Here is a 23,611-nt window from a genome sequence, read left to right as displayed (position 1 = left end):
TTCTTAATGCCAGAATACTGGATGTGTGATGTGTACAACGAATTCCTATATTCTGAAATATAACACAGTAGAAAACAGTGCAAAGAAACCTGTTCTATCTGTCAGTAGATGAAGGATTACCAAAGGAAAAAAGCAGAGTAAAGATGAATCAGAGCATTAAAATATCTATATTTAAAAAACAGCACAGAAACCAACCCAATTTTTAATGAACTAAATAAATGTCCTACGGGAAATACAAAAGAAGATGAATTAGAAGCAGAATTGTTAGAGTGATTATGCAAGACAAATATTTATCTTACATATATAAGAAATCTCTTCCTCAGAGCCAGATGGCTTTCCATATTAAAACTGACATCATTAAAAATATGATAGCTAAGTGTATAATCATATTCTACAATAAGATGTTCCTGCCAAAATTAAGAATATTAAAAAAAAAAAAGAAAAATAAAAAGAGACACTAATATGTGTGGGCCCTATTGCAGGTCTGCTGTGTCATTATATAATGGAAGTAACCTCAGGAAACAAGTTTTGAATTCAAAGTTAATAGAATTAAGTAATTAATAGACACAACTATGTCATGTCTATGACAGTGATCCTTAAAAATTCTACTATCAATTCCTTCACATATGGTTATAAATTAGATTTAAATTCCAGGCATTTCATTTTAACACGCTTTTCCTATGTGTTAGCAAAGAGAAATATGTGTTAGTTTTATTCTCTAGTTAATCCGTGCATTCATTTCAGTGTATACATCTCCCACTAAATAATCTGGAGCTCGAGCAAGTCAAGTAGTTTGCAGGAGATAATCATTACACAGGAAAACTTTGCCTTAGTATGAACAATATAAAAATATTAAGTAGAATATATGCAAATTTTTACACTGATTTAACTTCAAGGAAACATTTAAAACATCAGTCGCAAGGAAGGGTAATGAGCTAAAACATGAAGGTATTTTATCCCTAGATTTGTTCATGCAATGGAATCCATTGTAATCACAATCAGTTCTACACAGATAGCTCAAAGATTGTGAACTCCATCAAAATAAACTTTATCAGTAGCAGACAGAAATAATGGTGGTGCTTATAACAACACTTGTTCTGTTTTGAAAGTGTATCAGACCAACTTTACTAATCCATCAACCTTTGAACCACAATTTTCTGCACAATCAACTGGAGTTTCATCTTTGAAAGAACTGTAATATTTAAATTGTTTTTAAAATACTGTCAGAACAGTGATAAAGAAAAGCTGAGGTACTCTATAATACTTGAAAGAGCTTGTAATGGGATGACAAAAACATTGCAATGCTCACTTTATGACACAAAGTGACAAGACTTGGTTTTGTCACTCTGTATGACTTTTCCACTTACTACAGCTTAAAATGAAGAGAAAAACATTCCTATGACCTGGTTTCAGCAGATAGACTAAATGTGTTCATTAAAGTATTACAGTTTAGTAAATGTTAAAAGCCACCAGATTTTTGCTTCAAAACCTCATATTTTACTATTTCACATGACTTTGATACAAAAAGTCAGTTCTATGACAATTGATATTAGTAATTTTTAATTTGCATTCAATATTTATCCTATTTGATAATGAGTAATCATGTTTAAGTCTTACTAAACATATTTACTCCAGAGAAAATGTTCAAAGCTGTTACCACTGATTCTTGTAAATAAACTTGTTTTTCCTTTTACAGATTAATTAAAATGGATTCTTTCTGAATGGGAGTGAAAAAGAAATCAAAAGCTCGGTTTTAAAACACAGAACTATTCATGACAGTTCTATAATTTGATTCACGCAAATCTGTCAGAGAAAAAAATCAACGACAATTTAATTTCAAACCTTTCCCAACCAACTGCTGAACAATTTATGCACTACTTTCCTATTTTTACTGCAGGATAATGACAATGATGGATGCTTTTCCTTGGAAATAAATATTCATTAAGCAGGCTCAGATCAAACCTATACCCTTCCAAAAGCCCATGAATGTGCAAGACCCATTTGCCTCTTCTAAGAGATTTATTTTGTAGGAAGATGGAACTGTGCCCACAAATGCATCTCATAACAATTTAAAAGTTCAGTTAAATTAAACCTATGGTAGTACTTACTTGTAACCTCAGTAATCAATATTAGTAAAGTTGGTGTCAACTCCAATAATACCAGATATATGTGAGTGAACAACAGATCACTTATGGATATAAATCAGATAAAGTTAGCCCAAATGTATAGTATTAAGAACTAAAAGGAAGTAATTTCCCAGCAAACTTCCCAAGGTAGACCACTGTTTCTCCGTCCAATCTATTGTGAACAGAGGTTCATCAATGAGGATCATGTAGGTGCTCATTAGCCATGATTTACATAGTACATGACTATTTTTTCATTGTTTTGTTTTTTTTTTGTGCAAAAGAGATTGTTTAAAATGAAGAATGACAATTAGGTTGGCATGTTTTGTGCTCCAATACTCAGACTGACTTTAATTTACCGGTACTAAATCAGAAACAGCCTGTGATAAAAGAAACAGCCTGTTGGTATTTGACAACTGTTGATTGACATCCTATTGCCAGTTCTGCGCTTCCTTTGATCCAGCACTCCACTGTTATGCTTCACTACCCAGCTCTAGTGCCTCGCTAGGAAACTGAAAACATCCTAATTTTCACAAGCTGATAAGATTATTTCTGTGTGTGCACCTGTGTGGGTATACAAATGCCAAAGATATATAATATCTATGAACGTATAAGAATTATAAACAGATGTGATTTTACAGATGCTAATAGAATCATATGGATATTGTTACATATCCTCTGATGTGGAAGGAGATAAATTGGCTCCCACAGAGGAAAATTCAGAGCATATAGCCAGAGCCACTGCCATGATTCTCCCTCTAAGCTTCTTTCTTATAGCTGACTGTAGGCAACTTCCAGGTTCTTTAGGCTAATATTTACTTTTATTTAAAACTATTCCTTTTCCTAAATAATCACAGAAAAATGGAAATATAGTCTTCTCTTCATGCTGGATGACGATTTGGAATTGCTGTAATTATACACAGCACTTGAGTGCAATTTTTTACAAGGCTTTCCTCACATAAACATTATTCTGCAAAAGCTGATAACTCACTCATCTACTTAGGCTTACAACCTTAATCTTATTCTCTTCTTATGTCAATTCTGTGTTGGAAAAATTCCACCAATTTCAAAGGATTTCAGTGTTGCAAGCATTGAACAAACAAGGCAATAACATTTCCAGCACTGAAGAAACTACACAGTAATATTTAAAGTCATACTAACAACACTGAACTTGCTATTTCTTAACTACATTATCTAATTATTGGATAATATTCTCTGTTTAGCTAATTAAACAGAAATAACTACATGGAATACAGACCCAATAAGATCTCAAGGTTTTTTGGTCTAACACGGTATGCAACAGCTAAATTCTACTTGTTTTTGTTCCAGTTTCAGTAGGAATAATTTTAGAAATCATACACTAAAATAAAAGAGCCAAGATTGGGTGTGGACAGGGTTACTTAGTAATTACTTATAGTTACCAATCACAGAATCACAAAATCACTTGACCACTAGGAGATGAGCTCAGTTGGTCAGAGCATGGTCTTGTAACACCAAGATTGTGGGTTCAGTCCCTGCATGGGCCGTTTCCTTAAGAATTGGACTTCATGACCCTTGTGGGTCCCTTTCAACTCAGAATATTCTGTGATTTAGATTGGAAAAGATCTAAATTGAGTCCAGCCATTAACCCAGCACTTCCAAGTTCACCACTGAACCATGTCCCAAGTGCTACTTCTACATATCTCCTAAACACCTCTAGGGATGGTAACTCAGCCACTTCCCTGGGCAGCCTGTTCCAGTGCTTAAAAACCATTTCAGAGAATATTTTTTTTTCCCATTACCCACACAGAAACAAACATTTAACCACAAATTCTATCTTTAAATATACTGTGCCTCTCCATCCTTTCTCTCCCATTCAAGGACTTAATATGCAGATACCCTAATGCTCTTGTCCTCCAAACACACGTTAAACAGGTAAAATAAATTAATGCTTCAGTGTTTTTCATATTTTGCCCCAATGTTCCCTGAAATAAAAACATCCATTGTATGCACACATCACAGAGATGGACTTAGAACTTGTAAAACAGATGTCTCAGAATGAGCCCAGGCTGCCAACATACAGAAGCCCCAAAATTATGCAATCTAATCATTGCTATGAAGATCTTTCCATCTTACCTTGAGACACTCTTCTTGTTTGAAGAGATCCTCACAGTCCTTAGCCTGCAGAACAGGAGAATTAAGGCGCTCTTTCACTTCAGACAAGGCTTGCAGAAGGTGAAGGATCTCTGCCAGGTACGTAGAAGGCACATGAGTGGTTTCCATAGTCCTAGTTTCAGTCATCACAAAAGTTGTATCTTCACGAACTGTTTGCTAGTATAGATATACAACAGAATGCTTCCTTTAGTTTCTTAACACCAGACAGAATTACAACAATGCAATTTCCAGTTCACAACCCAGAAAGAAAGAAAATCAAAATGCAGGAAATGTCTGAGGTTTCTGACACAGATCACTCATATTGCTTGTGTGTTTGAAACGGTGGGTGCTGAAATTAATCCATGCAAGAGTGTGCGACTCTCTACTTTCTTCTACTCCCCAAAGAAATGCAGAGAGTAAGTGCAAGAGTATGCTGAGATTATGGTGTTACTGAGATTTTAGTGCTGGCCCTTTCATTTTAAATCATCATACCTCTTGAAAAATCTGTCCTTCATTAAGAAATTCCATGCACGCCAAGTCTAAAATAACAAATATCTTCAAGGTATCAAGTAAAATAATTATTAAATTACTAAATTACTAATTACAAAAAATAATTGTATAATAGACACAATTCTTTAAATAAAATGTGATATATAACAAATATGGCAACACTATACTTCCAATTATACTAAAAACTTCTTCTTTAGCAAGAAAAATTTGGAATTTTTTGATTTGAAGGGTATTTAATGCACTCTTATTTCTAAAAGAAAACTCAGCAACATGCCTCTTCATCAAGTCAGGATTTTAAATTTTTTTTTAATTATAGAAAACTATGAAATAGACACCCTATTCTGGAAGCACATGCATACACCAAGTGTAAAGACATCACAGAATGTTTTGTTTCCAATAGAAAACTTAGTTTATTGATGGCATTTAAAAGCATACTGACATATAAGGTAACAAAAATGTGTCTGTTTATATAAATTCTCTGTATTTCCCATTTGACTTGTTAATGAATCATAGATAAAAATGTAATACCAAAAGTGTGCTTTGGAGAAGGGAGATCTCTGATTGCTTCTTTTCACTAAAATCCAAATTCTAAATCACCTGCATGTCCATTCAAAAAGGGAAAGTTTAAGATGTCAATTATTTGTGGTTTCACAAGTATAATTCCATAATCTATAAATATATTTGTTTGTGGATTTCTAGTGTGGGACCAAGATCCTTTGTGCTTGTTGCCTGTCTTCTCAAAATATAAACTTTAATTATTGTTGACCTTAAAAAGTTGTACAAATAATTGTTGGTAAATATTCAAAAATTCTAGTATTTAGATTTGGAGCCATTTATATGAAAGACAATTGATCAATGGTCCTGAAGAAAACAATATCATTATTTAACTACTGATTATGCAAAAGAAAACAAATATAAGCACACACTACCTCAGCAAGGTGTCTCATTTTAATTCAGGACATATTTCTCTCTTCAGTTACCGAGCTGAGTCATCTGGTTCTTCAATTTTCTTTAGTCTTAAAATATGCATATACACACTCTAAAAGATGTATGCATATCACATATAAAGCCCATAAAGTTATCTGTAGACTTGTGTTATTCTGTTGCATTTCTTATGCAAATTTAATTGCTTTGCTTACACTTTTCTTTCTAAATGACTTTCTCAGTACATCTGCTAATACTGAAACCTCTCTAATTACCATATCACTGCTATAATTTTTATTATTTAAAATAAATTGCTTTAAAAAATGGTGCTTGCCCCCCATATGTTTCATGAATCACAGGCTCTGCAAAAATATCAGTTTACTCCTGCGAACCTAAAGAAAAATCTGTCCCATTTCATTAGAAATGGGAGAGTCTCAACAGGCCACTGCTACATGCAGCAACATATATTTTAATTCCTCAAGACTACACAGTGACACTTCTGCATGTAGCAATGAACTTCAGACCCACCTAAGGAACATTTAAACTAGATTTGTATATATTTTTTTTTTTTGACTCAGAGGACAGAATATTTCTACTCACAGTAATGAAAGAGCACACTAGGTGAGCAAGGGTTTCCACTCAAAAAGAAGCCACATGAATATGTAAAGCAGCATACAAAATACAATTAGTTTCTAGAGTTGTATGAGAATAGGCTGTTCTTTTTAACCCAAATTTAGGCCAATAAATATATATACACACATATATTCACATGCATGTATTTAGATAAAATAAAAACTGTGCCTTATCATTCTAAACTATTCTTGAAACTACAAAAAAGTCAGCAGAAATCGGATGTGTAAACACTCCATGGGAATCACACTTAATAATTTATAGTGGCAAAATCATGTACCTTTCAATCACTGTTATGAAGAAAAACGGGATGAATGCAACAATATATTCACACTTCCCTTACAGAAAACTTTAAATATTTCTCATAGATGGATGATTACTTGTATATTTCTACTGTTTATATTGTTAGCTAAACTGCAAAACACTAAAATAAAAAATAAATAAATAAACAAAAAGATAGATATATAGAAATAGACACCTACCAGAACCTGTCCTCCTAGTTAGGTACATTGTTTTTAAAATGTCACAGTCAAAATAAATTAGTTTCTGAATACTATTTTTTAAAAAGAGTTGAAAATTTTACACTACTTTAGAACTCAAGGATTAGGCATCTTTGTCTATATTGGGGTTTCCAACAGGCCACAAGTGTTTATTTCCTCCTATCTTTCCTGCATGGAAAGCACCATGACAGAACCCACAGCAGAAGCTGTCATCTTGCACCAAGGAACGGAGGGTAGGCATGTCCAGAGCTGAAAATTTTAATCAGCAAAGAGAAGCATCTTTAGCTGGTCCCAATGTTCCCTGAACTTCCTTATGACAGACAATAAAACAAGCAGAGTCCTTCCGTATATCCTGGACAAGCAATTTACTAGGAATGCAAAGCTGAAACTGAATCACATCCTAACACCAGTGAGAAAACAACTTACGAAAGGAGAACACAGGGGCTGGGAACAACTACTGTTAAAATAATATTAATTCAGTAGAGATATATGTAATTGCTAATGCCAAAATGGCTCATCAGAATCATGGTAGGTTAAGATTTTATAAGGATTAAAAATCAATAGGAAAGTGGCAATTAAAGATTTAGATAACCATTTAAGAATAGCTTTGGATAAGTTGAATCTGATAAAATGGCAGAATGCATTAGAGTAACTTAAAAATACTTAAATTAGTATTTAAGAAAATATATAGTACAACATATATATAAAATACAAATAAACTGTTAAGTGATTGGGAAATGCTGGGGTAAGAGGTCATTTTCTATATTACTATTTCTGTAAAATACAATTTTAGTGATAATATTTTTTTTTCCTTGATTGTCAGTGATATAATGATGTGCAAATTATTTTTTCTCTTTGAAAAAACAACTTATTTTGTGTAAGATTTAACATCCTATGCATTTCTTGTTATCAAGCATTATCATGTCTTGAATAGTAAAATGAAATTTTTTTCCCATCATTACATAATTTTAATTAAGATACACAATTCTTCCATACACATGACTCCACCTAAACTGATTTTATTGAAAGTTACCATGCCCTACCAGGTGCAATAAAACTGTAAGAAAAAATTCATAACCTGTCCCTTACAGAGAAAGCCAATAAGCAAAACCAAAACAAACCAACCAAACAAAATGACAACCAAAACTCAACAAAAAAGTACTGGAATAATGCAGGTTTTGCTGAGAAATTCACATACCTTCTCCACAGAAATACTTGTGATCATTACTACCAACATCAACACGGTGGTGGCATCTGAGCTAACTAGCCTTGGAGGATGTTGCTAATTTCCATTTAACAGTGGAAAATTTGTTGTTAAAGCACCTTTCATCAATCTCAATGTATCCATTTCCTTTCCTCTTTTTGCAGAGGGAATAATCCCAACACTGCTTTTGCTGTTCAAGAGTTTACACCCAGAAAGCCTCCAACTTTCTTGTGTCAGATTTTAAAAACTGTTTGGATAGAGCTCCAAACCTTTGTGTCTGTGCTTTTGATTTAATGACTTCACACAAACATGGGAGGAGTAAAGCTGCAAAACACTCCCATCCACTTTGCTATACCTCAGCACTGCTCCTGGCAGCATCCTGATGGGAGGTTCAAGGAAAACAAACAAATGTGCCTATTCCTGAAGTGAAATAACACCTGAGAAAGTATTCCTTGCCAGCAGCTGTATAGGAGTGTAAAAAGTCTGTGACCTCTGCAGAACAAATGTGGTGTGCTACACATATGAAAAAAAATGGATCAGTTAACACACACCTTCTGGACAAAGGTATTGATACCTGACAGAGTCCAAAAAAACCTTGTGAATCACATGGTATCTGCTAGCCCATGTTCACCAACAATATATCAAATAAACAATTAGACACACAAAAGTATGATAAAATGCTATCAGAGGTCAATAACCACTTAAAAGTACATATTTATAAAAAAGCTTTTATTCACTCAATCCTATGCCAACTGTGAGTGAGTGGTGAGATCAGATAACATTGAGAGAAATTTATTCTGCCTTCAGTGTTGCTAACATATCTTACCTGCTGGTGTGCATATAAGTAGAAAAATCAAAATGATACTGATTATATGGAATTTTCCCCATAAGACTGGATGGCCTTAGTCAATCACAAACCAGTGATACAGTACAGAAAGAAGCATCTCTTTCAATTATGGAGAGATGTAAATCCTAGATGCAGGATTAAAAATTTATAAACTCCTCATGTAATTCTATGAAGACACGACCTTAAAAGTCACTTGGAAACAGTAAAATATCTTTAAAATATTGAGAAAAAATAATATTTTTAAGTAAAATAAATATTGCCTCATGTATGAGTTTTGTTTTTTTTTCCTACTCATGTAGCAGAGTGGTTGCAGTCCACAAAATCCTGCACATTGCAACACTTAAACCATATAGTTTAATGCTTGTATCTGTTTTCATCACTTACTTATATAAAAAAAGAGACTTTAAAAATATACATGACTATTTTCAGCACTGTTCTTGGACAGAGAGTGCTTTATGCCTTCACAACACTTCTCTCCTAAGGCATACCTTACCCAAGAAATGCTGCTTTAAGTTTTTCTTCTGTGATAAAACGACTACTTGATCTATACATAAAATTAAATAAAACCAGCCAAAAATGAAACTATTCCTAACAATGACATTAATTAGAAATCATTTCAGTAAATTTTAGATTCTAGGAGTAGCAATAGAAAATTGCAGGCTTTGATTTTGAGAACTATCCATCAACACGCATCAACCAGTCTGAACTTAATTCCATTTATATTGTCTTATTTGTTCCTTTCTTAACTTGATTGAAATGCAAAAGTTTTCTCCAGAAGAAAATGTCTGTTTCCTGTATGTATAGGCTTCAATTATGGGATATCTCCCATTACCTCAGTTCTGCCACACCTGATGAGTGAATTGTTTTCCTATTTAGATGTGGTGGGGGCATGGGAAGAGGAGAAGAAAGATACAGACAAAAGCTATAGCAATTAATTTAAAACAGTAAATCCAGAGTATTCATAGTTGCAACTTTATTGTGTTTTTTTTTTTTTTTGTTATGGGGGTTTTTGGTGCATTTTTATTGTGGTTTTTTTTTTTTTTTTTGGTTTTCATCTGGGGTTTTTGCTTTAATGTATAGTTTAAAAACTATGACAAAGCATTTTGATACTTCCTTTGTGCTCCTCACACCCTCATGCCTTTGGAGCCCTCCAAGATGTCAAATACACTTGGTCAAGTAGTAAAATGAACAGCTTTGGCAACCCCTTTCTCACTTGTTCACAAGCTGAACAATGCTTTTGTTTTATTCTGGCTAAGATAACTAATGTTTCTAAACAGGAACTCTCCTCAAACTGAAGTAAAGCTACACATTGAACCTAAAAGCAGCTCATCTGAAAACTTACCTAGCCCTCCTTACCTAATACCTGCTAACTTGCACAGAAATAAGGGACTAAGATGATTCAGATTCCAGCAGTTCTGCTGTTAATTTTTAACCTGATAACTTCCACTGGTATCTACTTTCCGAGCAAAGAAAAAAAGAAATTTATTTCAACTATGATGAAACTGGGGCAGAAGACTCTGGCACAATTCAGTATATGTGATGTAAGTAATTTTTTTCACGAAAGAAAGGAATTAAAAATAGAGTAATGTGTATCTTATAACACATCTGCAATGTTACCATGTCCTGAAGAAAAACAAAATAGATTAACATTATGGCATTATTGACTAATTGGAACTAATGAGATATAGAAAATATCTCTTTTTCTAAATAAATTATGCATATATCCTAATTACTTCTGATAATGATGGCATATCTCAATCTTAATAATTGCAGTAGAGCAAAACTGACAAAGAAATCTGTCTGCCACATATTTTTTATTTGCAACATTAAAAAAGGAATTATTAAAGCCATTAAATAGTCTATATCGTAAGTATTTACCAAACAGTGATCAGATCATGTACAGTCAGTAGGATTTTGGAAGGAGACAGTACCAATGAGCCAAGAGAGATAGCCATTATCAGTATTAGAAATCACAAAATAAGCAAATGCTTACAACACATTTTGGAATGAGAAAAATCAGAACACTGCAAAATCTATGTCCTAGACTTATTCTCAACAAGTATTTTAAATTATTGCTTAGTATTTTATAAGGGTTTAAGAGGAAAATAGCTTTGTAATTGATTTATATGTGTTACCTTCCAGTAGACAAAACATATTTGAAAGTTTTTATATGCTAACTATAGAATACATAAATCCAGAGGAGTTAGTCATTTCTTGGATTGATTTTGTAATTTTTCATACCTAAAACACATACAGATATTATACATGTCGTACTTCAGTAAATATCTACTTGACACTTCAGAAAATTAAACTCTTGTACACAGTCCTATATCCCTGTAGCTATAATGTCCATTTGTGACACACTCTATTGGTTTTGTTAAACCAGTATCATAAACTCAGCCACACAGCAGGAAATACCCAAAAGAATGGAAGGAATTAATTTATTTTTTTTTCCTTGAAATAGAATTTCAAAATCATGTTTCTTGGACAATGATAAGCTATAGAGGAAACAGTGATGATAGTGGCAGAACTAGTATGACACAATTTGCTGGAAGTCAGCCTGCTTAAGAACAGATTTTGGTCAATGCCAACTTATTTAATGGATGATTTATTAAATCTACAGAAGTGCCACAATCTTAAATAGCATTTCTGCTGCCTGAGGGCGTGAAGCTTTAGGGCTGTCTGGAGTATGTATGTGCAACTACTGAGTGATCACCAAGAACCATAAAGTTCAGATAAATTAGAATACAGACTACTGATATCTGAATTGACTAAATCATTTTGGAATTGACTGCTGATTTGTGATGCTAACTTTCCAGATTATTTATGCTAGCTATATCAGTTGATAATGCTGACGTAATTTAGAAAATAAGCTAAAAATAACAATAAAGTACCACATTCATAATTAATGCTAACAGCTTCAAAGAGCAAAGTCCTAAACCTTAAACTCTTACACCTTCCAGAAATGTTAAAAAGTGTTACCTAATTATTTTCCATCTTTAATCTACATTTATAGAGATACAACCATACATAGTAAGTTTTGTCACTTAGGCTGATTTTGTTACTTCAGGACAAAAACTTGTTTCATTAAATGATATGAACATAATTGCTGTCTATACAGTTCTGAAAGCTAATTAAATATGCCCAAATATAAAACTGAGTACTCACACTGTACATCTACGAATTTGCTTCCTTCTCTACCTTTGTGTGTATACTCAGATGCATCCATTAAAAAAAAAAAAAAACAACCAAAAAACCCAAACAAGAAAAACCCTCCACCCATGAATGATGTTGACATTCTGAATTGTAGACAAGAGATGAACATCATCTCTTCAAAAAATACTGTCACTTAGGGCCAGAACACTCTGCAGGAGGTATTTTCCCATATTATTTAATGCAATAATATTGCCAAGTAATTTTTGACACCAAAATACACACCATGTAATTTATTACACTAATAAATCATAATATACTATAGCAGAGAAAATAAGATGGTAATTAGCTGCCCTGTTTTCCAAATAACTGGGTAATTATAAAGAAGAAAATAATATAGTATAATGCTCAGTTTAATCTGAAAGCAGAGACCACTGGGCGCTATGTTGTACATGATTTTTTAAACAAAGCCTTGGTCTTGTTTCTATCTCAACCATTCCGAGACAAAGAAAAAAGCCTGTGGCATGGCTAAGACTACATTTGTATAACTATTTAATTTAAAGACAAATTTCTAACCCTGCTTTACTCCATGTTGCAAGAGTTGTCACTCCTATGTGACAAGGTAAAGATATCAAGTTTCACTTTTAAACTTGAGAAAGCAATTTAGATCACTAAGGTTTATAACAGATAATGAAAAGTGGCAGAGAAAAATCTTTTCTGTAAAATTCTGTCACAATATGGGATTTTTATACTTAATTCTATAGCTAAAATATTATAGCTTTGCAGTGATGAGAGTGAATACTGTACAGAATTAACAAGGAAATATTAGGGAAGAAAAATATGCTTCAGAAAAACTCAAAATAGCACAGTAAACTTGACCACATATAAAAAAAGGCTATGGATTTTCTTCACTTAAATTACTGCAACACTGCATGCATACATTTTAGACAGAGAAGGTAAATTGCATTTTAAAATGCATCTATAAAATTAGCTCTTCTTGAGCTATATCAAAGACAATATCCATCTTCAGTGAATATCGTCCCATCTTTCCCATAACCTTATCTTAAATCAGACAGAAAATTAAAGGAATTTAAATACACTTAAACTATTTGGAATACATTTCCTAACAGGAATTTCCAGGTTGATGGATGCTGGAAAATAGGTGTAAACATTCGCCTGTGATTCTCTTCCCGAGGTTCCTCCTCTGCTTTTTGCAGACCACAGACAAAAAAAGTCCAGTCTTTAGCTATGCTGTGTAAAGCTATTTGTTCAAAAAAGGAGCCTCTGCCAATGTCAGAAAAGTTAAATGGTGTCACAGAATCACCTCTGTCCTGTTCTTAAGAGACCCAAAGTGCACAGGTGAATTGGATACTCATCCATCACTGTACAGTTCCTCTGTCCAGCAGGTGTTTTCCTGCTTTTTCTAATGTCCTTCCTCTCTCTCATTTCTCTCTCTCTCTCCACTCATTCTAGAACAAATGAAGAATTAGTTTGCCCCTTCTTCTTGGCAATCATTACTTGTTTATTTAACCCAAGAAATGTTTAAGCAAGGGTAAGAGAAGAAAACCACTTCATTCCAATACCAGTGTTTGTGAAAACAGTGGAAAACAACTGAAAAAAATGGTAACACATTGCCATTGAAGTGTCCATGCTATTTTGATGCAGACAGATAATCAGGACACCAAGTCCTGTGTTTATCTAATGGTGATATATTTATTTAAATTAATGTTTGACTTATATTTTAAAAAAAACTTGATATATAAACATTTTAATGGTAATAAAAAGATTTATATTTTATTAAAATTTTAAATTAAAAGTTTTATTAAACTAACTAAATAGAGTTCCACAGGGAAATATTAAATGAAAACTGCAAGATGCTCTTAAAGACTGAAAATAAACGAAGTCTTGAATTTCAAATGTAAATTTTATCAGTCCTTAATCTGGTCCAAGAAGTTGATCACATATTCGCTCACCTGAAGTGATTATCCAGTTGGGGGACAGGCATTTTGAATTTCTGAATGCTTTAAAGGATCTTAAAGAGAATAATGTCTTTCATTTGGAAAAATGAAGTAAATACTAGGGGTGGTGGTTATTTTTTCATGTTGCAGGTAACTATCAAACTTTTCAGACTAAATCACTTACCTTATAAAAAAAATACAAGGTTTGTATAATTACATTCCTTAGTCATTCTTGATCAAAACACAGTCTAATTGGTATGAAAAAGACAGTTTCTCCTGTTGTTTATCACTTGATCAATTCTGTATGGCCAAAATCCAGGCCTAAATATTTCAGTAGTAAAATGATCATAAATTTCAATAGAATGTTTGTTGTGAGTGTCACCAATAAAATTACTGAAATTGATAAGCTTATTTTTTTTGCTTGTATATACAATTGTAGACACATAATTTTGAGACTGCAAGAGGTTCTCTTGTCCTAAAAATACTCTGTCTTACTATTTCCAGCATGTACAGCTCAGCCAACAGAGGAAGTTGAAAGACCACCATATACAATTGCAGAAAGAGTGTTGAGCGTCTTGATAAATTATTGTAATAGGACAAATACGAGATGAGAATTTATAGTGTAGGCTCTGCACCTGTGTTCATCTAGAAAATGTTTTCTAATGGTAAAGGCCTTCAGCCCTCTACACCCAGAGTAATTTCAGTCAGCTCAGGAAAATCTAAGCTGAGCCATGACACAAACATGCTCACAGACTGCTGAAAAGAAAACACTGGGGAAAAAAAATTCTAGAAGACAGAAATTAGGGTAATTTAATTAAACTCAATATATTGGTAACTGATTTTGATCCTTACTTGAATTAATTAATCCAAATCTACCCTTTTCTCTGCAATGGATAACTATTTTCAACACCCTGGAAGAGTGGTTAAACTGTTTCAGAAAAACAGTATAACTGAAGATTCATGTCTGTATTCATAGTCTGTAGCAGGAGGAATTGACAACTTTTCTGAAAAGACTGTGTGACTGCCAAGGCTTAACGATAACAGATTCTTCAGAGGTGCTTTAGAAATAATTGTCCTTTAACCTCTCTAATGTTATTTTTAACCTTTTTTTTTAAATACATGCAATTTTAATATTCAAAAATTGCACACTGTTTTAGGATTAAACTTGAAAGATTTGTTTTTTTGAAGAGTATCTTAAAAATATCATGGATTTCAATGAGATTTAGTGGTTAATCATCATTTTAAAACATTATAGTGAACTATTCACTCTTTTTTATAAGTCATTCAGATTTCACCACTGGTGTTACTACCAACTAATTTTCTGCCCACTGTTTATTCTGCCACATATGAATAAAGTCAACAATCTGTGAGAGAAGAAACTTGTAAGACAACAAGAACACCACAATTTTTTTCCGCTGAATGTAACTTTAGCTTGTGTGCAGTTGCATTTATGTATTTGTGTACCATGTTTAATCTGTAAATGGAATAAACCCACCCTTTTCCTTATAGAATAATCATATGTTACTTGCTGACAATTTTCACATAGAGGACCACTATACCAAACTGATTAATATCTCAAAAATGTTACTAAGCAGAACACGCATGTTTGAGGTGATATAAATATAATATACTCAATTCTCAAAAGTGGTGTCAATAAAATCCTTTTTCTAAATGTACACCAATATATATTTGTCAATTAGTTGTTGGACATTTACTGCTATGTATGTGTGAGACAATGAGGATTTAACAAGGATCTACCATTCTAGAAAGAATAAATCCTTCTATGATCACGGCTCCTATATCCTTGTGACAGCTCTGCCCAACAAATACTGGGGAAAAGTAAAATCTAGGGGAGCATGATAATTCTAATTTCACACTTGATATCAGAAATATATTAGCTCCAACAAAGGTAAGAAATGCAAATCTGCCACTAAGCAACATAATTAAAGGTTTCTTTCAGTGCAGTCTTGCTATGTTTATTCAATGAAGTGTAATGAATTGCAAGATACACAGTAAAACTAAACCCTCACTGATTTATAATAACAACTTTCAGTTGTTAAATAACCATTATGGAATACATCATAAATTATAAATAAAAAATACAGCAGTTTTCTATTTCTTTTGCTTTAAAGAAAAAAATCAATTTTGTATTTTTATTGTATGGCTTTATTCAGCTGTTGGTTAACAGAAAATCTCTGTGGAAGTTATTTTTGATGGTATATGCATGTGTTCAAGTGAATAGTTTGAATTTTCATTTTTCTTTTGTAAAGTCTTGCACAAACAATTAATGCATCCTCACAACATCCCTGTGAGGTAGGTACTTAAACTGTTTAAGAAAAAGGAAAAAAAAAAACCTTCAGAAATTATTTACTCTGTTTCACTAATTCAGCAAAGTCAAAACAGTAACAATAACAAAGCCATTGCACTTCTCTGACTCATGATTTGGGACATGAAAATATACTGCCTCTCTCATCTCTCATTAGATTCTGTATAAATTCTGAAATATTTCATATTAATATCACCTTAGTCATTGTCAACAGAGCAAGGTATTTTTAAATTTCACTGAATGACTTTATTCCCTAGGTAAAGAATAAGAAGTAGCCTTCTTGCATAAAATATTAGAGAATATTAAAAAAAATAACCTTTCAAGGTCATAAATGTAGTATATAATTATATATTTTAAGAATAAAAACATATGTAGTAGTTACATGAATTTAAAAAGTTGTTGAGTGTATTCATCTGAACAATTCAAAAATATGATGATGCATCTACCTTGCATATGTGAAAGAAAAATATGCTAAAATAAAGTTTATTGATTTGCTAGTAAAATTTTATAATGGATGTATTCACACCCTGTCATGGTAGGTGGTGGGTGACATAAAAAGCACAGTGACAGCAGAATGTTTTTATATAAATTGCATGCACAATCTGATTTCTTACTTGATTATCAAAGGAACAAATAAATTTGTTAAAAAAAGCCAACTCATTTACAAGACAAAGTGATTCTCGCTCTAGCTCCATGTCAATATAAACAATTTGCAACTGATTACATCCATCAAGTTTAATATAAACCATAGTAATCTGAATTGTGTAATCAGATGGAACAAGATTTAATAACATACAAACCAACGTTAATGTTTCTCTGATTGCTTCCATTAACTGCATAACTATCCAAAGTATTAGTTTTACATATACATTATGTAACTTAGTATTAGAAAAGCTAAAAATACACAATATGGTACATTATATAGAAGACTATATTTATCAAAAGTTTATACATATTTCTGATTTTTGGAAATATATTTTCCTTTTTTAAAACATAGTTTACCATGTACCAATAAAAAAATAACACTTCACATATTTAAATTTTCATTATCCTATCAGTATGTTCCCTCTGCAATCCAGGTGCATTTAAAAATAAATAAATAAAATTATATTTGGATGAAACACCCTTTTACCATGAGTACTTTAAGATTACAGAGAGTACATAAAGCAACAACTCCCTTAAAAACAAATCTTTTCTTCATATAAAATCAAAAACCCAGAAGACAATGAGCGGAGTAGTAGGAATGGCAAGAAAAAAACTCATGTAAGTGCAGAAGCAAACTCTGATAGTCTTCTAAATGGGTAACACTCAATACATATTTTGTTCATAAATCTGGAATACTGACAGTTTATTTCCCTTTTATTTACCCAGTTATTGCAGCATGTATAAACCAGTAAGAATAATTATATTTCATATACAACTAAACAACTCAAAATCAGAAGACATGAAGATGGTTTATAAAATTAGGTTTTCATCCTGTCAAATTTAAAGTTACATTTTCTTACAAAAAGTTGTTTGAGAGTTCAAGCATTTGAAGAAGAGGATATGTATATATAGAGTCATAAAAATTTTTCCAATCGCTTCCTAAAGTGAATATAACATGTTATGGACAAATAAAAAAACCAATTAAAATTGGCATGAGATGGGTAGTTTGGAAAAGACAATTTTTGTGTTTTACACGTTCAGTGAAAAAAATAGATGCATGGCAAACTAACGTTTTTAAACTAATAAATGCTATGGAAAAATAATGAGGCAACAGAAATAAACACAAATTTTTCATTGCTGAGTTTTTTTGTAATTGACTGTTTTAACTTAAGGGCAATTTTAAGAGCAAAGCAGATCACTATTGTATCAGAGTAGATAGCTTCCCCCAGTTGCAGACAATAGGGCTTTTCTTATTAATATCTGAAGAGTTGACACTGACCCTGACGCTTTCATTGTTAGTAGGATGCTGTTAGTAGTAGCAGTTGCAAACATATGGGTTTGCCAGTAACAACTCACAATTTGTGCATAGTTGAGTCTTCGAAACTGAGCAAATTTGCTCTCAAAATCTTGCCAGCGCTTGCTGAGCTGTATCAGGGTTGGCTCCACTGCTTTTGCAGCCCCATCCTTAGACAAGCGTTCAGCCTGCCTGTGCACCGCATTCAGATCTTCCTTCTTCTTCTCCAATTCTCCACCAATCTCCTAGTGAGCAAAACCAATACAGGGCCCAGGACAGTTAGCTAACTAGATCAATCAACTTAAAATTAGCAAAATACTTCCGTCAGAAAATCCATTTCCATTTTATTGTCACAAGTAAAATTTACAGCTTATTTTCATATTATTCATAGCTTATTCTACATTTAAACAAAACAAAAATAACTGAAATTGAAGAACCTTCTTGGAGATGGGCTGTAGAGATCCTAAGAGTTACTACACTCTGAAACTGTTCACAGAGGCCAACAGTTTCCATGCTCAGATTCTTGCTAGTACACTGGGATGGGCAACTGGAGAAATTATTTCTCAGAAAGGGTCAGCATATTCAGGACAAAAGGTGTTTGAACAGCTTACAAATATGCTATTGGACTCTTTAATGTACTAGTTAAGTCCTATTTTACTCCGTGGGAAACTCAACAGAGAATGAAGCAAAGAAAGACGATGTAAAATAAACCAGGAAAACCTTTGACAGTATGTAAATAAATCTATAGAGTTTGACAGTGACATATGAATATGTTCTGATGAAAATGAATGTGCTAACATGAGATAGAGGTCATCCATATATTGGTAAGTCATTTGTTCATCTGGAACAAAGATACATAAAATCAATTACAATTTTTACTAGAAAACATTTGATACTTCTTAATACATTGCACACTTTCTGTACTATGGACAAAACATTATATTTAGTGTGTTTCAAATTATTTATATATCATTCTGTATAAGAAACAAATACAAAATATAGTACAACAAAGAAATGCCACTTTGAACACAGATAAGTAGGGTTTGTTTTACTATTAATAGCAAGAAAGAACTGAACTAATTTTCTGTAGCTATAAGATAGAATTGTTTGTTGCATTTGCTGTCTGTTCAACTGATAAACTATCACTCAAAAAGATCTATCATTGCCAACCCAAAACAACATTACCTTTAGCTTCTGCTCATCTTTGTGGTCTGGCAGACCGGCTAACTTTTTCTCAATGTCATCCAGCCATGTCATTAGGTCATCAGCCTGCCTCTTGTACTGATACCATTGATGAGAAATCTCTAAAGCCTTTTTTCTTCTTTGAGCTCTCAAGTCCTGTTCACAGTGCAGACATTATTAAAATATGAATTAAAGGCTTATAAAATATGAACTGGCATGTGTGCACACTGAAGGGGAAAAAAGTGCACAAGGCTGCTAGATTTTTAATTAAATGTTGATATTTAAAGCAAGTATTTGAGTAAGTGAACATATTTACATCAGTTTAACCATTTTTTTGTTTGTTTGTTTAAAAGGAGGTTACCTATTTCAGTGTTGTTCACATGTTGAATAAACCACTGAGACAGTCACCAATATTCATAGAAGTTAAGACTCTTACATAAATGTCAATATTTTATATAAAACACTTCTGCTCAGAATACTTACTAGACAGATGGAAACACAGCCCACTTAGTATCTAGCCAAAAGTGGGACTTCTGTATTCTGTGGACTCCTGTGAATTTCTAGCCTGCATGAAAACTCTGTAGCTATTCAAATGAAAAACACTGCAATGCAGAAATGTTTGCAAAGACAGGTTTCCTTTATCTAAATTAAATACCACATCCACATACATAACAAATGTCTTGTGTTTATAACTCTGTTTTATAAAGGATTGAAACTTCTCTTTAGCAGGAAGGTATAAAATGCTTGTCTTTTTCCCTTAGAAATGTTATTAAATATACATTTGCTTAACTGCTTAACTTCACTCATGCAGAATTCAGAAAATATTTTAATTACTATAATTTCTTATTAGGAAGAAAATTAAAAAACTACTGGTATATTTTATATAAAAATACTCAGATTAATTTGCCTCAACCATTTCTGAACTTTTTTTCACCAGGGTGAATGCCTCAACTGAGTCACCCAAAGGAAAATGTATCATTATACCATAAAAAACAGCCAGGGAGGATCTGGTCAATAGCACAGTGCAATAAACACTGTTCTTGTTTCTCCAACATAAAAATTATGAATTGCTTCCATTTAGCTTGGAACAGTCAAAGATACACCTAATAGATTTCAAGCTTCTTTAAAATGTGGACAAAACAACAGTATATTCTAGCTATCTTTCTCCTGAATTCACACAGATCTGCAAAATTGTATAAATTAGAATTAAATCCACATGAAAGGAAAGAGCAGGCATAAAAATAAGTAACAGTAAAATGTAAACATTCCATGTTCCCCAAACCAGAGATAACTTAATCAAAATTATCCAAAGAAAGAAAAATTCTGCTTGCCAACGAGATAAAAATTCTCCTGTAGTAGCTCCAGGTAGGTGACCAAGGTGACTGTAACTGTAAGATTCTATCTTTCATTGCTTTTACTTGCCTAGAAAGATGACACTTTCAATTATATCTGTTAGCTGGCATGGCATGGAAGCACACCATGTGCATTTCTAGGAACAATATCACGCAGTTTTATCTCCCGAATTTTGTCAACTCAGAATATTTTCATATTTCATATGTATTTCATATGAAATTCCAAATTTTCATATGAAACTTTGGGTTTCAGCCTCTTAGCTGCTGTGCCTATTGGTACTACCACCTGTCCTATTCTAGAGAGGCTGGAGCCACTCTTCTAACAGGATTGTAGTGTGTAAGTATTTTAATGAATGAGAAACAATTTATTCAAGGTTAGAAGTAAGTTATTCAACTGAGAATAGAAGTTTGCGGGACCTGATTCTAAGGCCTTGACTGCTGTTGAAGAAATATAAAACATACACAATATGTTAAAAATGAATTATCAAAGAAATCTGTGCTGTCCAACTGGCAATCATGCAGTTGTAATGCTGAGGATAAGACAGTACTTCTCAAGCTGGAGATTGTAAAGTGCCTTTTGCAAGGCACCAAGGGAACTGTATAAGAAAATACATCTATAGCCAAATAGTTTTAAATTACCCATCTCTAAATCGTAATGACAATTCATTTAATAAAGAAATGCCCTGAAATGAAGAAAAGAATGGGTTTAATAGCATGTGCTTATAACTGTAGCTCCTATACCTTGAGAGCATTATGTTTAGTCCGCAACAGCTGTTGTTTTGTCTTTATTTCCTCACGTTTTTTCTCATCTGTGACTCCCTTTTGAAGCCTGTCGCCCCTTTGCAGCAATTCTTTCACTGTGCTTTCATCCTCTTCACTCTGATTTAAAAAAAAAAAAACAAACCAATATAATGTGCATTTTTAGCTAATTATTACTCAAGTACTAGTAGATACAGACTATGCTAAAGTAATCATGTAACAGCTGCTTACAGTTGTATCCTGATGATCAAGTAACTTTTATTTGTTTTCTACAATATATGTAGAGGGATAAAAGTAGGACAGCACCTGCAAATCTACAGATTTTTGATTTTAGATCGTATGTAGGATAACAGCATAAAAACATTAGAGGAAAAAACTTGAAATATATTTTACTTTCAAACAAAAAGAATAGATATATGTAAAATAGTCTAAATCACTGTCAGTAGAGATTGAAATTGTCAGTATGTTGGCAGAACATGCAATTACTGAATCATCACATTGATAACCAACTATTCTGATAGGGAAAATGCTATCACTAAGCATTTTTTTTATGTAGAAGCCACCTATGAATCTTTGAATCTTTGAAGCTGAATCTATGTTGCAGCTTCTGGCAGTGTCTTGTGTGTCTTAGAGTGCCACTCTAAGCATTTGATGCAAAGAAAGGGAACCAAATGTGCTCAGGTAGTGGAAACTTCCCTGTCAAACTCGATTAACTTTGAATTTGTCATGACATACACACAATTGTATGCAGCACATTGAGCCTTAAATTTTTATTTTTCCTGCATAAAAGAAAAAAAGGTCCTGTAAAGATTCCTTCCAGCACTGATATGAAACAGACACCTTTGAAGAATTCCTTAAAAGTAAAATAACATTGAGTCTTTTTAGGTTGTGAACAAATATATATTTGATCTTGCTGAGGACTCAGGAAGAGAGGGTTCTAAACATGAATCTCCCTTTTTGCCCAGCCAAAAAATGTCCCTCTGAAAAAATCACTCAGAAGAACACACACCACAATCTCAATAGTAGCAAAGCACTGCAATATTTTACTCCTCTTTTTCCTTTCCACCCCTCAGCAAATACGAATAAACGGTTTTACGACTTGCAACAATAAAACATAAGTAATAAATCTTACCACAGCCAAAAACCTATTTACATTAAATGCTATAAGCAGATTGGTTAAGAACAAATTGGCAATTGGCATTTCTTCTCATGAGCATTTATTTTTAGTGAATGTATTCTTTCACTATAGTGCCCATTTTGATACATCATTCTGACTTTTCCTGGTCTTCATACGACTACAGATATTTTAATATTCATTTCATGTCCTGTAATACTGCTGGTAGTAGCACAGAACCCATGGATCACATTCCTGGTCTGCTTAGTGTTTTCATAAGGACCAAGAAATGCTCTTCTGATAAACTAAAAATTAAGTTGGCACAAAAAAAATTAGTGCTAATTTGGGACTTTTGATTTTATAATATATTAACACAGCAAAATTTTGCCCAAGTTATATCTAAAGATCCTAAAGCAAATATGGGTTTCTGATTTTCACTCAGGTTTTTTCATCTCCCTGCTTATTTTTCTCAGACTTCCATTTCAACCAAATTACCATATCTTTATTGAAGTCCTCCTCTTTCAGATTCACTCCCTGCTGAATTTCAACCTCCAGTGGTTCAAGCATTTTTTGTATATCGAAGTCAAATTGCTCCAATTCTTTCAAAGGAATGAAGGGCTAAAATGGGAGAAAAACAAAGATTACTTATTTAAAGGACAAAAACAAAGATTACTTATTTAAAGGACATATTTCATAGTTTCATTAGAAACAGAAATGAAAAGAGATATCTGTGCTACTCTCTATTGCTAAAACAATGGTAGACTTTCCATCATGTTGAAAAATATCTACACTAGACTCTAAGTACACAATGATACAAATAAATATACAAATTTATGTAGAAATACAATGTAAATAAACAAAATAATTTTAAAATCAGTGAAAATTGAAAAGGAAAAAAAAATACATTCTCATATTTTTTTTGTGTAAGAATAAGGCCAAATAAATAGTATTTTTCAA

General features: G+C 32.8%; 1 protein-coding gene across 9 annotated transcripts in view; it reads right to left on the bottom strand.

The window, feature by feature from the left end:
• The window catches only part of DMD (dystrophin), a 1,137,330-nt gene that overhangs the window by 566,275 nt on the left and 547,444 nt on the right, over window positions 1–23,611 (bottom strand). For all 9 annotated transcript variants that reach the window (XM_088068904.1, XM_088068916.1, XM_088068923.1 and 6 more), the window contains 5 exons: window positions 23,150–23,272; window positions 21,523–21,660; window positions 19,433–19,585; window positions 18,310–18,492; window positions 4,239–4,433 (listed from right to left, as the gene is read on the bottom strand). In XM_088068904.1, the coding sequence (XP_087925030.1) occupies window positions 4,239–4,433; window positions 18,310–18,492; window positions 19,433–19,585; window positions 21,523–21,660; window positions 23,150–23,272 (792 nt within the window). The remainder of the gene's footprint in view (window positions 1–4,238; window positions 4,434–18,309; window positions 18,493–19,432; window positions 19,586–21,522; window positions 21,661–23,149; window positions 23,273–23,611) is intronic.

The sequence above is a fragment of the Pseudopodoces humilis genome, chromosome 2 (assembly GCF_049639895.1).
Source record: "Pseudopodoces humilis isolate 2021_Gansu_Grassland_sample_001 chromosome 2, ASM4963989v1, whole genome shotgun sequence".
Taxonomy (NCBI): Eukaryota; Metazoa; Chordata; class Aves; order Passeriformes; family Paridae; genus Pseudopodoces; species Pseudopodoces humilis.
This window is presented reverse-complemented; position numbering and strand designations above follow the sequence as displayed.